Source organism: Metopolophium dirhodum, chromosome 1 (assembly GCF_019925205.1).
Source record: "Metopolophium dirhodum isolate CAU chromosome 1, ASM1992520v1, whole genome shotgun sequence".
NCBI classification, from domain to species: domain Eukaryota; kingdom Metazoa; phylum Arthropoda; class Insecta; order Hemiptera; family Aphididae; genus Metopolophium; species Metopolophium dirhodum.
Window position 1 is genome coordinate 89,462,286 of NC_083560.1, and position 15,171 is coordinate 89,477,456.

At 32.5% G+C, this 15,171-nt stretch overlaps 2 protein-coding genes across 2 annotated transcripts; one reads left to right on the forward strand and one right to left on the reverse strand.

The window, feature by feature from the left end:
* Nucleotides 1-121: 121 nt before the first annotated feature.
* LOC132944420 (uncharacterized) lies at nucleotides 122-1,261 on the reverse strand. The gene is made up of 2 exons (XM_061013743.1): nucleotides 1,048-1,261; nucleotides 122-933 (listed from the first exon to the last, which is right to left on the reverse strand). Exons 1-2 carry the CDS (start codon nucleotides 1,259-1,261, stop codon nucleotides 122-124), a joined length of 1,026 nt encoding a protein of 341 aa, XP_060869726.1.
* Nucleotides 1,262-7,640: 6,379 nt separating this feature from the next.
* On the forward strand, nucleotides 7,641-8,783 carry LOC132944436 (uncharacterized). The gene has a single exon (XM_061013766.1). The coding sequence runs from the start codon at nucleotides 7,641-7,643 to the stop codon at nucleotides 8,781-8,783; it is 1,143 nt and encodes a 380-aa protein (XP_060869749.1).
* Nucleotides 8,784-15,171: the final 6,388 nt, after the last annotated feature.

The window sequence follows — 15,171 nt, forward strand, 5'->3', positions numbered from 1 at the left end:
GTCGGTTCCACACAGATAAATTTGTTGTTACAAATTGTATATTACAAGTATCAGGGAAGTTCTGTGGTTTTGACATGAGCGAAATTTCGCATATGTTTGACTTAGATTTATGATGGATCGGTTAACTATTTTTACAAAGTGTGTATGATTGTACCTCCCTGTACATTTCCCATTGCTTATTTGTCAACGTGAAAAACTTTTGCGTATCATAACTGGTTGCTATGATCTCCATACTAGGGTCAATTAAGATAAAGCTCTGGCTGTCGTATATAATAGGTAACGGAATTACTTTATAGGCATTGAAATCAATGGTTTGTACTAGTGGGATTTTTGTTACAAATATAAAGTATTGACCTTTATGACAAACTGTTATTTCAGAAATTTTTATGAAATCAGCAATAGATTCTGTTTTAATCTCAAGTGGGAAAGTCGTCCCTATTGGGATGTTTGCCTTAATTTCTCGAAGATTTGCTAACCAACGCTGGGTGTGCAATAAACTGGTGTGTAATTTGCCATCTAAGGCAGAATCAATTATTGCCAAAAGATTTTGTGTCTCATATGCGTATTGATTCAGTAGGACTTCGAAGAAGAGAGTCTGTTCTAATAGCGTTGTTCTGATCTTTATTTGATCAATGTCCTTTGCGTTTTTCTTAGCTTGTTCGCTTAGTAGCTGAATGTTTTGTTCAAGTTTTTGCTGGTTTGTTAATATCTGGTTTAATGTATAATTATGTTCATTGGTTGTTAATTCAATGATTCGAGTTTGTTCCGATGTTAAATTGATATCTTTTACTTTACTTTTCACTAATTGAGTTATTTTGTTGAAGATAAATCCGAAATCAATGTTCTCAGCATAACCGATAAGTACGTTGGCCACCCTACTAACGGCGTTGCTAAGTCCACGACGGGTTCTACTTTTAGACTGATCATTGTTTCCTATAGTTGATAAAATATTATGGTGATTTTGATCAATTTCATGGAGGTATGAAACAGTTGCTTAGGCAAACTGTCGGCAGCTTTGCGTATTTTCTGGATTTTCGATTTTCTGACGTATTTCACTACAGAGTTGAGATGTAGTATTATAAAATCTGGATAACGCCAGGTATCTTGTTGTATAATATTCTAGATTAAGAAAATTTACTAGCTTCCAGTCGGAGTCTGTAACTTTTAGTTTGCCTAGAAATTTGTTATAAAGTCCTTCCGTGTTGTTGAAATTTGTAATTGCGGCTACATCCGCGGGTGGAAAATTCTGACATTCCGTCATCTTTGTTTGTAGGAGTATTGAGGTGACAAGCAGGTACCCAATGATTATTGTTGAATTGTTCATTTTCAATTTTCTGTAAAGCAGTGATGGGTTATCATTAGTCTCATTCATAGAATGGTTTTAATAGGTTCGGATGAATCTTTTGCCTCTTTGCCTTTTTCTTTATTGCTACGTTTTTATTGATAGGGTCAACTTCTAAAACTTCAAAAGGGCCTAACCATTTTGGAGTTAATTTATTGATTGAGGTTTTGTCTTGTAGCAGAACTTTCTGTCCCACCTCAAAGATTCTGTTATTGGCATTTTTGTCATATTGAGCTTTTGATTTATGTTTAGCTTCAATTAAATGTTTTTTAGCTAATGCATGTAATTCTTGCAATTGCTTCTTGATTTCAAACTGGTTATCCTCATAGTTATATCGAGGTTCTGGTTTTTTTAATAAGGATGAGGTGATTGCAACTGGATTCCCATATACCAATTTGTAAGGTTGATACATAGTTGCTGAATGAACTGTGGAATTGTGACAGAACATTGCATATGGAATTTTCACATCCCAATTCAATGGATCCTTGTCAATTAAGTTTCGGAGATACTCTCCCAGAGTACGGTGACTTCTCTCCAGAGAACCATTACTCTGAGGGTGGTACGGGGTTGTTGAAGTCTGCTTTATCTTAAGAAGGTTGCAGACTTCATTGAAAACTTTGCTTAGAAACTCTGTACCACAATCGGTTACAAGGCTCTGTGGTAGACCATGCAAACACACGAACTGCGTTACAAAATGATGTGCTACAGTATTAGCTTCGTGATTTTCCATTGGTGCTGCCCATGCGAATTTCGTTAAGTCATCTAGTAGCATCAGGACAAAAGAATTCCCTTTATGGGATCTTGGTAAAGGTCCCACTACATCCAAAAATATCTTCTCGAATGGTCGGCTAGAAGTAGTTGTGATCATCATAGGCTTTTTTAATGGTTTATTCCCTATTTTGTTTGTTTGACATATAGGACATTTCTTAATAAAATATCGGATTTGTTTCCTCATCCCCTTCCAGTGACTGGGCATATATTCTGTTAAAAGTCCTAGTTACTCCTTGATGACCTCCTAGTGGTGTATCATGAAATTCGGATATTGATCGGAATTTCTCATCTTCTGATAATTCCTTCTTAATATAGACGCTTACATAGATTGTAGTATTTTTAAAAATATAACGAAGCATTTTGCGGATTTCCTCCCATTTGAGTCCATCCAGTCCGCATCTTATTCTAGGACAAGAGAGTTTAGTGATTTGCTTTTTTTCACAAAGTAACTTAAGTCTTTGTAAACAGTTAAACTTTGACTGATAGGTTGGTTTCTGCCAACTATGTAACTTCGTTATTAAGTAGAAAATTGTTCGGTCCTCTACACATAAAAATATAACATCCTCAAGTGATTTTTTTTGTTGGCGTAGTTGTTGTATTTGTCCAAATCTTCGTCTAAATTGGAGGGCTATGCCTCTAGACATTTTTAGATCTGCGGAAACACAGTGCGCCAGAGAGGTGTCGGATGATGTACTAAAGATGTCACCTGTTATCTCAGTAACATTAGACGTAGGCGAGTCATCTGAATTTCAAAATATCTGATACAATTCTGTTTTATTTGATGATTCTAAAGTGTCTGAAGATTCTGAAGTCTTGGAAAATTCTGTAGTGTCTGTAGATTGGGTAATCCATTACACATTGAACTTTCTATGGGTCTGGGCGCACTCCCTGATCCGTAATTACATGTCCTAAGTAGTTCACTTCTTTCCTCATAAATTCACATTTTGTTGGTTGAAGTTTCAAGTTGAACTGCTTTAATCTTTCAAAAACTTCTTGAAGTCTCTTCGAATGGTCTGGAATATCTCGAGCGTATATGATGATATCGTCTAGATATACAAATGTTTTTAATCCATTTAACCCTGTTAAAACTGTATTCACCAGTCTCTTCGGAGGCGTGGGTTCAAATCCTACCGCTGCCACCAAAAATGTTATGGACGCGCACTTAGCGATTCCGCACAAATAAAATAAAACGAGTTTAAATTACTTTGGCTCAAAATAATATTCTTTATTGAATTGTAATAACGTTTGATTATATGAAATGCTCTGAAATGGTCTGTAATGGTCTGTTGTGACACCAACACTACACCAACTGCTCCGTGTGCGAGCCCAGCATACGAGCTGGTCGTCCGTTCAAAAAGGGTTTATTCAGCAGATTCCTTAGACCTGTCGTATGGAGAAGGGAGTCCTACTCGCCTGTGTCACACACGTATCAGTTTACAATATTAAGAAACATTATTAAACAGCGATTTGCATTAATACTACTAGAACCATAGAATAATATAACTAACAGTATTCAGGGGTTCTTAACAGTAGTAAAAAATAATGCCACCGCATTTAAAAATAACAATAAGATTTTTTTTCTCTTAAAACGGATTTAAAAAATTGAAATTCACAATAATTGTTACCTTACCATCCAGAAAAGAAAACAAACATATGTTGATTGTTATTATACAACAAAAACTAATAGTAGGTAGATGCAAAAAAAATATGGATCAAACCTAGGGGTAAACCACTTTTGGAACCATTGTACAAATTGGTTATCTTTGGAAATCTGTGTTAATCTTTGGAAATTTCTGGTAATCCCTGGAAATCTGGTACATTTTTGACATTTAGAATTAATTTTTGATATTGCAAACATCAGTTGACTTAATCATATTATAATTTTGATGAATTAATTTAAAATAGGTAAGTGTATTAGTTTTAAATTAGTATCCTTTTTAAATGCAAAACACTTGATATTCTAATTTTTCTATTGCCTTCTAATACCAAAATTTTTTATTTTGATTCTGAAAAATGCCAACTACTTGTGAGCTGAGATTGTATCGTTTAAATTGCCCTAAATTTATAATTAGGGGGTAGTTCAACATGAAAATAACAGTTAGATTACTTTACGAGATTTGCAAGCTAATCTAAATAACTCATTACCTTCAATCACCTCACTTTTCAGATTTATATCTGTCAACAAAGATAATGTTGTAAAATATTTCTGTTAGTTAGAAAATGGTAAAGATTCGCAAATGTTCTTTCCTTTATAGCAGCCAAACGTGTGAGAAACTTTTTAAAAGTACAAGGTCAATAACTTAAACCTATTCATCTGTAGTAAATTTTAGTTTAAAATATTTCATTAGAAAATTGACAAGGATGGACATTTTAAATTTTATTCAAAATGACCTTGGAATAACAACAGAAAGTAATTCAGAAAATAATTTAGTTTTTCCAAGGGAAAAAAACCTAGTAGGAACTATGTTAATTTAAATGAAAAAAGATCTCTTAATATATTTGAAAGACTTACAAATATTGACATGGGAGAAATTTTAGAGAAAAGCTTAAAAAGAAACATTAAATAAACTTAGGCATGTCAATATTTGATGAATCAATTAACCAGCCCCAGTTTTTAAAAATTAAATGAAGACCAGAGTTCAAGCGATGAGGAAAGGAATGATAACTATGAAATGTGTGAAACACAAAGTACACTTGAAATACCTGATGACATTTGTTCAGACCTAAGTAATATTTCTTCACTTATAAATATTGGTGAAGACTTAGCACTTAAGGACTTCACAAATAGTTCATCCTTTTTAAACTCTATGAAAGTATCGTCTGTAAGTTCAAACTCTAATGCCAATGTAGAAAATGGACCATTCATAAATATTTTATGATATAATAATAAGAAAAAGGTAATAAAAAATCAAGTTTTTGTTGGCTTCTGAATAATAAAACTGAACGAGTAAGTAATGACAGACTTCGTCGGTTCGTTAATTCTGATAGACAATAACAATTAAAAACCAAAAAAACCATTGATAAGAGTATAAAAAACATCAGTAAGGCTCAAAAAAAATATAAATTGAAAAGTTGATCAAAAGTTGAAAAAAATATCCAATTTAAATAAAAATTCTGGTATAAATAATATGTCCGAAGAATCTGCTGATGAGCAACTATCTAACAACGAAGAGTTCTCAGGAGAGTCCATCAAAATGTCAAACATGCATGCCTTTTGTACATGAAGTAGAACACTATGATTCAGTTTGGTCAGATATTAAACCAGGAATTTTCTTACTGGTAAAATTTGCTGGAGGACGTAAACAAACTGTTTTCAGGTATGTCTGTTGTGAGTGTGATGTTATTGATATTAATCAGGCTGACGGTGAAATCATAGTACAGGATTTCGAAAATCTGATATACTTAGGTACACAGTTATCTTTCAAAGAAAATGATAAATCAACAATAGATTATGACATGATTTGTGCAATACTTCCTAATCCTGAAATTGTTGATAAAACAAGAAAACGGGTCAATTAATTTCCAGGTTATATTACAGTTATTGAAAATTAATATATATTAAATGTTAATATGTTATACTTAATTCATGTTATTCTAAATCTATATAGTATGTAGTCATGTATGTAACTTGTTTCTATATAAGATATATTTGTATAAACAATTGATTTACAACAGTATTTAGGACAGTATTTTTAAACTTTTTTTATTCTTATATTTGAATGTTATGTATAAAGTATATAAAATAATTAATAATTTATTGACAAGAGGTAAATAATTTATTTTGAGTGTTTTTAATTTTTTAATTTTGTTTTTATTCATTGTTATATACATGGTTTATAATAAGTACCTACATACGTATTTTATTTAAAAAATGTATAGGTTTTTATAGTTGATATTTATTTCACTGTAAAACAATATTATTTTGATTTTAATTATAACAATTATGAGTATTTTATAATTTATATCTCATAAAAATATATAACTATGTTATTTTTTTATTTTTTTTATTAGAAATAAATGTATACAATAGGTAATATGGGAGGTTTAAACAGGAGCGGTTCTAGGACTAAATTTTCGTATGGGCAAAAGTAGATTTAAAATTAGGTTTTAACTGCAAATAATATTCCTCATTTCTTCCTTCTTCCCCACTTTTTTTTAATAAAATGATAGTAGTATTATTATTATAGTGTATACCTTAAAATATTCATATTAATTACTATAGATAGGTAATAAAGGTTTTAAATATAAAAAAATAGAGTAATACATAGTTTTGAACAAATTATGTATAATTATGTTTATTTAAATATATTTAAATTTAACTGTCAAAAAAATTCACTGTTCAAACTAATTAAAAAAAAAAAAAAAAATAGGAAGCTAAATTTGAAATTGTATCCTTCTGTTTTTCATACTTACAAACACTTCAAGGACAGCAGTAGGATCTTTTAATAATTTGTCTGAGTTTTCAAAATCAATCAATAAAAGTGTAAGACTACTTAATCGTGAGCTCTTCATATTTGATCTTAAATATGTTTTGATACGGCGCATGATGGAAAAACTGCGTTCTGCACTAGCTGAAGACACAGGAATGACCATGACCAATTCAATTATTTTTTTTACATGGTCAAAAGTCTCACCGTAGTTGCTTATTTGTTGATGTAGGTCAGATAATGTCAAATAATCCAAAAATAAAAATTTTCCAATTAGACACTGGTTCATCAATACTTCTATAAAGTCATTAGTTGTATATAGTTGATACATATTACATAATTTAACTAACAAATCTGAATTTAGAAATTCATTTGATTTGGGGTCACTTGCATGGATATAATTCAATATTTCATTGTTTTGGGTAAATCTATAAATTATTTCGTTATTCATGTTATCTCAAATCTGGAAAAAGACTCTTTTAAATTCATTTTCTGTATCTTTAGAGGACAAGCTTTGTTTTTCTTTTCTACTATAGTCCGCGCAACGAAAACTGGCCGGTCACCCCCGAAACCCGCCCGCCATGAACGTGCCACTAGCCGCGGGTTCTCAAACTACGCGTCGCCGCTGCGATGTTATACAATAGGCGCACGCGGTGTGTTTGTTATGCGATGTTGAAAACCAGTTTTGGCTGTATTACTGGAATGTATTGTATAGAGGGGTCGTAACACGGAGGGGTCTTAACAGGAGGGTAGTGGGTAGTGTATACTGTTGATTTTGTGCATTATGCTACAGACATTTGTAACCGACAGTGTGCTGTACCAGTGTTTTGTGTATTTTTTGTGTTTCTGTTTGAATAAATTGTTGTTCTTAGATTTATTAAAAATGTCTCTTACCAATAGTGATACTCGTAGCCAGACTAAACCAATTTTTTTATAAAGTGTATACGTTTCTAAAACAACTGTCAACACAACCAAATTTAACCGCCGATTTTTTTAAAAACACACAAATACGTACTGCCGAAGCATGTGGATTGTCAGAGCGCACTGTCCGACGTATTTGCTCCGAAGCAAAAGAAAAAACCGAAGAATCAACGTCAGTTATGTTATTTAAGTCTCCACGCAAAGGTTACAAACGTGCAAAAACTGTGTCGGAGATCGACGATTTTGATTCTGATGTCGTTAGGAGAACTGTGCACGAGTTCTACGATCGAGGTGAGTATCCAACTGCACAATTGATACTAAATGCTTTAAGACAAAAAATCAATTATTCCGGATGCTTACGCTCCATGCAATATTTATTGAAGAATTTGAAATTTTCTTATAAGAAGTGTAATGATGGCCGTAAATTTTTGATGGAGAGAAATGACATCGTTGCACTTCGATGTAAATTTCTTCGAGAAATTTGTACGTTGCGCGAGATGAAGGATGATCGCCCTGTTGTTTATATTGACGAGACATGGGTTAATCAAAATCATTCGAGGTCGATGATTTGGCAAAATGAACACGGCACTGAAGGATTGAAAGTTCCAACAGGAAAAGGAGGTCGGCTTATCGTGTGCCATGCTGGATGTGCTCGTTATGGCTTTATTCAAGGGTCCAAACTAGTATTCCGTAGCAATACAGGCAATACCGCCGACTACCACAGTCAAATGAATGCCGAAGTTTTTAAAGAGTGGTTTATTGAATTATTAAACAATTTAGAAGAGCCATCTGTTTTGGTGATGGATAATGCGTCATATCATTCCACAATAGTAGAAAATCACCCAAAAAGTAATTGGAAAAAATCGGACGTACAAAAATGGTTGAATGAAAAAAATATTGAATTTCATCCTCTTGAAACTTTAGCAGAACTTCATCAAAAAGTTAAAGCCTTAATTCCGCGCCAAAAAAAATACTTGCTTGACCAAATTGCATTAGAAAAAGGTCACGAAGTAATACGCCTACCTCCATATCATTGCCAATACAATGCAATTGAACTTATATGGGCCCAAGTTAAGGGTCAAGTAGCAAAAAATAATAATACATTCAAGATGGTTGATATCGAGCGTCTTACCCATGAAGCGTTGGATGCGGTAACCAAAGAGGATTGGGAAAATTGTGTAAGGCATGCCGAAAAAATACAAGATTCAGATAACCGAAAGGAAATTCTTAGGGACACCTTAATGGAACCAGTAGTTTTGACCATATTGCCCGATGACAGCGATTGCAGTGATGAGGAATCAGATATAGAGCAATTAGAATAACTGATATTGATAATAATTTTATGTATTTATGTATTTGTAGACTGTTTTGTCAATATTATTGACAATTATTAATAAATGTAAAATATTAAGTATAGCCAGTATAGGTATAAATATTATTTTATTTTTATTGTATGTTAAAATATTATTTTTTTTTTTTACTGATTTGCAATTATTATTAACAATCGATACACTGTATATATATTATATCACGTATTGAAATTATGTTTTATACTGATAATTTTTTAAACCATTTTCTCTCATGATTGGTATAATAATTAATTAATATATACCATGTGAACAAATAATTTTAAAAAAACGCGGCAATTAGTTTAATAACCACTTATTGACAATTGCCACTAGAGTCGCACCAATCACCGGCCAGTTTTCGTTGCGCGGACTATAGTACTAGCACCAAGTGTTGAATAAGTTAAATAGTTATCCAGTTTTGATGAAATTCTCTGTTCTCTTGTTGGACGTAGAGTATCGTTAGGTTCAATATTCGAAGTCTGAAATACACTTACAGCTTCATTGTAAATATTGATGAATATTTTTTCTGACCTTAAATTGATCAATTGTTCCATAGTGGATTTGATCAATTTGGCACAACGGCTATAGTCAAGTGTTGTTGTCTGTAAGTTTAATGATAGAATATTTACTAAAGACAAAATATAATCCAGACAAAAAAGTAACACAATAGTTTTTAAAGAATTCATTTGAATTAGTAAACCTTTAGCTTCGGCAGCTTCCTTAGATTTTGAATTTTCAGTACACTCTTCTAATGCTGTTAATACTGATGTAAAGTTGTTTTTAAAGTAACGAATACTTTTAAATTTTGATACCCAACGTGTGTCACAGTGCATAGGGACTTTCGACCCGGTTTTATCAAAAAATACTTGATACCTTAGTGTTGATGATGACTGAAATGCATATACTGCTTCCAAGAGACCTATAGTATCATGTATTTCTTCTACCTTTCTTGAAACGTCAACTAAAACTAAATTTAATTTATGTGCATGGCAATGTATATATGGACACAAATTTCCTGACATATCTTTAATTTTTTTTTTGAACTCCGTTGAACTGACCAGACATAACTGATGCTCCATCATAAGACTGACTTACACAGTTACTCAAATCTAGTCCAAAATTATTCAAAAATAATTTAATATTACAGATTAGGGCATTAGCATTTAATTCTTTGAGTTCAACAAATCCTAAAAACCTTTCTTTTATCACTGAATTATGTACATACCGAATACAAATACTCATTTGCTCTAATTTGGCATCGTCTCTGGCTTCGTCAACAATTAAGCTGAATATTTTACTACCTTCTTGTACTTCTTTTAAAATAGACTGAGCAATCACTGTGGAAGCTGCACTTATCATATCATTTTGAATTATTTTATTAGTGTATTTTGCATTCTTTGGTAATGCTTCATAAGCTGAACAAAATGTTTGACTTTCAATACATAATAGCTTTACAAGCACAAAAAAATGTCCTTTGTTTTCTGTTGCAATATCATTATTTACAATTTCAGAGATTTCAGTTGTTTCAGAATGTCCTCGCAAACCAATATCTTGCCTAGCACAATATATGGCACACCTTATTAAACTTTTTAACATTGTCCTATTTCTTGCAACTTCAACTCTTATTTGTGAGTCAATCATAGTTGTAACACTGCCTTGTATTTTAGAATTACACCACCCTTTATATTTAGCCAATACTAATTTGTGTGTGTCACATTTATCATGTACTTTAGCCATACTGCTTATATGTTTTCAGTCTGAATAACCATGAATTGTTAGATTACCACCATTAGGATTACAATGTTGAGTTGGTGGTAAAGAATGTCTACAATAATAACAAAAAATTTGATCAAATTGTATTGAGTACTCAATCCATGGATACTGTTTATACCAAGTACTATTAAAGGACCGTTTACTTTTACCCATGGATTTGTAAGGATAAACAATATTTTGTTGTACAGGAGATTGATCATAGTTTAAACTTAAGTCTAATATTTTTAAAGATTTTACCAATTGTCGGTTCTGGGTTAAAAGCAATACTACTATTTACACTGGTGTTTTCACAATCTGTAGAGTCATCTGTATGTACTGATGGAGATTTTGGTGTGTCTCCTTCAATTGTTTTTTCGGCCTTGTGTTTGGAAAAATGAGTTAAAAATCTCTTAATTATATTAAATTAATAAAAACAACGACGATTCACAATGAGAAAAAAAAGTAAAAACAATACAACAGTCATATTAAATATTATATCTACCATAGACATATAATTGTTTTATATGTCTGTGATATTTACACATTATGTAATAATTTGTTATCACGTTATGCCGGCTATTATGAAGATTGCTACCGTTCCGAACGTCTGGTTTCGTAATTTCGTTCGCTCCCGCCAATTATGAACTAAGATAGTACTATCAACGCTAATACAGCTGCAAGCTCTAGCGGCGACATTATCACATAGATAATATATTAGCATTATTTTTAATCGTATATATTAGTAAGTTCGTCATCAATGTAATGATAATAATATAATTGTAAATTATCATTATAATTTATCAAATTATGAAACATCTTATTTTTGTATAAAAATAACATTTTTAAAATAATGGGCACCAGAAATGTTGGTATGGGCAGCTGCCCACCCTGCCCATACGCTAGAACCGCCACTGGGTTTAAATATATAGGACTGGATAGTATGATAGAACCTCCGCTCCCCGGTCAGTATCACTACTTGATTTTTTTTACAGAAAAAAAAATTCAATAACCGAAAAAAAGGTACATTTAATAATTAGTTATGTAACTAACTCTTTGAGTAAACTTTTGGTAAATTAATTATTAATAATATGAATGCTATAAATATTTACCTTTTTCAATAAAAAATTAATTTGGGAAAATATCAAACAATGATCAATAAATAAAAATTATAAATAATAGGTAGGTACTTTCAAGAGCGTCCGCAGGAATTTGAAAAGCGGAGGGAAAAATATTTTCCTTTTTACATTTTTTGTCTCACTATCCTATTAGTTATAAACAGGGGTGGATTGGCCCACCGGGAATTCGGGAGTTTTCCCGATGGACTGGACGTTTGCCGTCTGGACTATGGCTAGTTATTTTAGCAATTAGCCATGGTCATCTCGGTTAAAAAAAAAAAAATAGGAAAATAAATAATGGAGACAGTTATCTAGTGCATGGGCTGATAATTTATATTATAAGTGGTATTTTTGTATAATTGTTATCTCTTTTATTGTATGTTTATATATTTTTATGTGTATAATATTATGTAATATGTTCGCGTCAGCCATCGAGCAAAGCACAGCATTTATAACTTCATGGATATCACTATATCAGTTTATCATATTATCACTGCACCGCGCCCGCATAATGGCTTAATGGCATAATCTCGCTCGTTTCTCTACTCTACACACGTGCGTTTTTTGAAAATTTTACTTGTGACTTTGTAAGTACTGAGTTGAGATAGGCGTCAGATGTCAGACAACACTACAACAGTATGAGTAAAATGATTCCTGCACCTAAAAGGAAAGGTGGTGCTGAAAGAAGTTGGGAAAAGAAAAAACAGCAACTTCGTATCGGCAAAAAAATGTAAATCAATCATCGACGTTTTTGACTGCCAAAGTGTAGTTACCAACAATAAGGTAGATAGTAAATTTAATAGCAATAATTATTTGTAAAATGTATAAATCAATGTAACTACCCATATGAATTAAAAATATTATATAAATACATAATATAACAGATATTTATCTAAGTACGTGTCAATTGGTTTATGATTAAGTTTACAAATTATCATTTTTTAAGTAAAAATTGAATTTAATTAAAGACCTTGTAATTAATATTTATTTTAGATCATTCTAGAAAATGTGGAAGGAGTTTATACTAATGATACAACTATACTTGCTAATAAACCAATTTATAAGAACGCTTTAAAAAACTATGAAGACAGTTCTGCTTATGACTCTCCTGCAACTCCTTTAACTTCTTCTAGTCAAGTAGTAAGCTATAGTACAATTTGTTTGCTTTTTAAAATTCCTACAAATTATATTATGAGCCATTAAATTATTTATTAGTTTACAGTTAACAAATAAAGTAAATTAAGCATCAAGCAATTAAAGTAAACTTATTTATTTTAAGCAAAACATATTATTTTAAGCAAAAATTATGTTCAATGACAATGAGTATACTTTATACATCAATTATTAATTTTAAATATCCCTGAAAACATGTTAATACCTATTTCAAAAGGTAAAAGAAGCATTTTTAAGATAATTATTCTTTCAGATAATAGTAGGATAAAAAAGAGAGTTCTGGAACCGCATCTTGCTAGCACATCCCTATACCTGATGGCACATCCCGCGAAGCCCGTTGCACATCCCACATACATCTCTACACCTCATCTATCACATACGTACATGACATTCCCCCCGCTACCCCGCTCTTCATATACCCCCAACCATCAATCACGCACTTAAAAGATATTCCACCCGCCACTCTACCCTATCAATTTAGCCACCGAAAATAATTTAAAAATTTTTTTGCCGAACCGGTCGCTTCCCATACGACAACCACACCGCTGCGCAACTCACTCACTTATGTTTACAAGGTATATTCTATCTCATTTAACTGGTGTTTACGACAATCGTTCGCATACGTACGAGATGTATAATTCCCCCCCACCACCACCGCGAACGCGCGTGAGCCCGCCACCGCGTTATCATATCTATGTTATCAGTTATCACATTGGCGTTAGCATAATCTTTAAATGTATTTATATTATATTATTTATATGTATTCCTTCGTCTAGACTCTAAACCCTGTAACGTCTCCTCTTCACCTGGGCTCTTACCCGTTCAGGTGTCGTTCTGTTTATATTAACGAGGTCTCGGAGACTCGACCTCGGTGTGTGATATTATTACTAGGGATCAGGGTTACCTTATGTGAAGCAAGTACTCAACGTAATATATATATATATGTATATCTGAATATTAATATATTATTATTATCTACTACAAGTTACAACAGCGAAAGTATACTTATAAATTATAACTCCGGGCTACCGATCGGGCCATGGTGTGTCGCGGGTGCCGATGTCCAAATGTGGGTTGAGCTGGTCGTCCGCAGGTCCTCTTCAGGTCGTTGTCAGCCCTCGAGTTCCACTATCGACCACCGACTATGACTCTTCATTCTTGACCATACAACTATCAACCGCCGACCATATTCTATCGACTACCTCACTGTAGACTCTATCATAACTATAGTCCGTTTAAAATAAGAAACGTAGACGGCGGCCGATTACTGCGCATGGGCGTGGCCTCACTACGAATGTCGAGCTTTGACACTGTCGCCAGCGATAGCGTCTCCTCATTCTATTGTTGACCAGTGACGCGAACAAATAACTTAAAATGCATTGTTTCCTATTTTGACCTAATTCTACAGACTACAACGAACGACAACGTATGTCAACCACGGTCGCCGTCGGTAAAATAGACACACGGTGGGGGAAACATCTGTCCGCCGCCGTCGAAAACTGGTCGCCGCCGTCTACGTTTCTTATTTTAAACAGACTATAACTACCGCCAGGCGTCCCGGTCGGTTATTTACACGATGTGAGCTAAACATCGCGTCAGCATAATATATATTTCATACATATATACACATTTGTCATTACTAACACTCAGCATATTAGCCGTGCTCAATGTAGGAAGTAATGTACGATGTCGATGACGATAATCGTTACAACCCATCAAACGTTTAAGTATTCGCACATATATCTATAAATACCTACTTACCTACATACGCACTTACGTACAAACACACATACATACATACATACATACATACATACACATACATACATATATACATACATACATATATACATACATACATATATACATACATACATATATACATATATACATACTTACATACACGTTATACATCTCAAACAAACACACATTCAAATATATTATAATATAGTCTACATATAATATACATAGGTACTTACATATATCTAAACAATTATACACACATCATTATCACAAACCCCTGAACATATTATACAATTTATATAATATATACTTACATATCAATAAAACGCATAGGTATATTTATACATATAAATATTATATAACCATACACATACAAACTATAATTTACTATTAAACACCATGCAGTACTCATCAGTTTTCATCCTGAACTTATATAATAATATTTACAACACACACATACACATACATACATACATACATACATACATACATACATACATACATATATACGAACATACGTTATGCTCATAATATAATATAAGGTAGGTACCTACAACATCACACATACCTATATACAA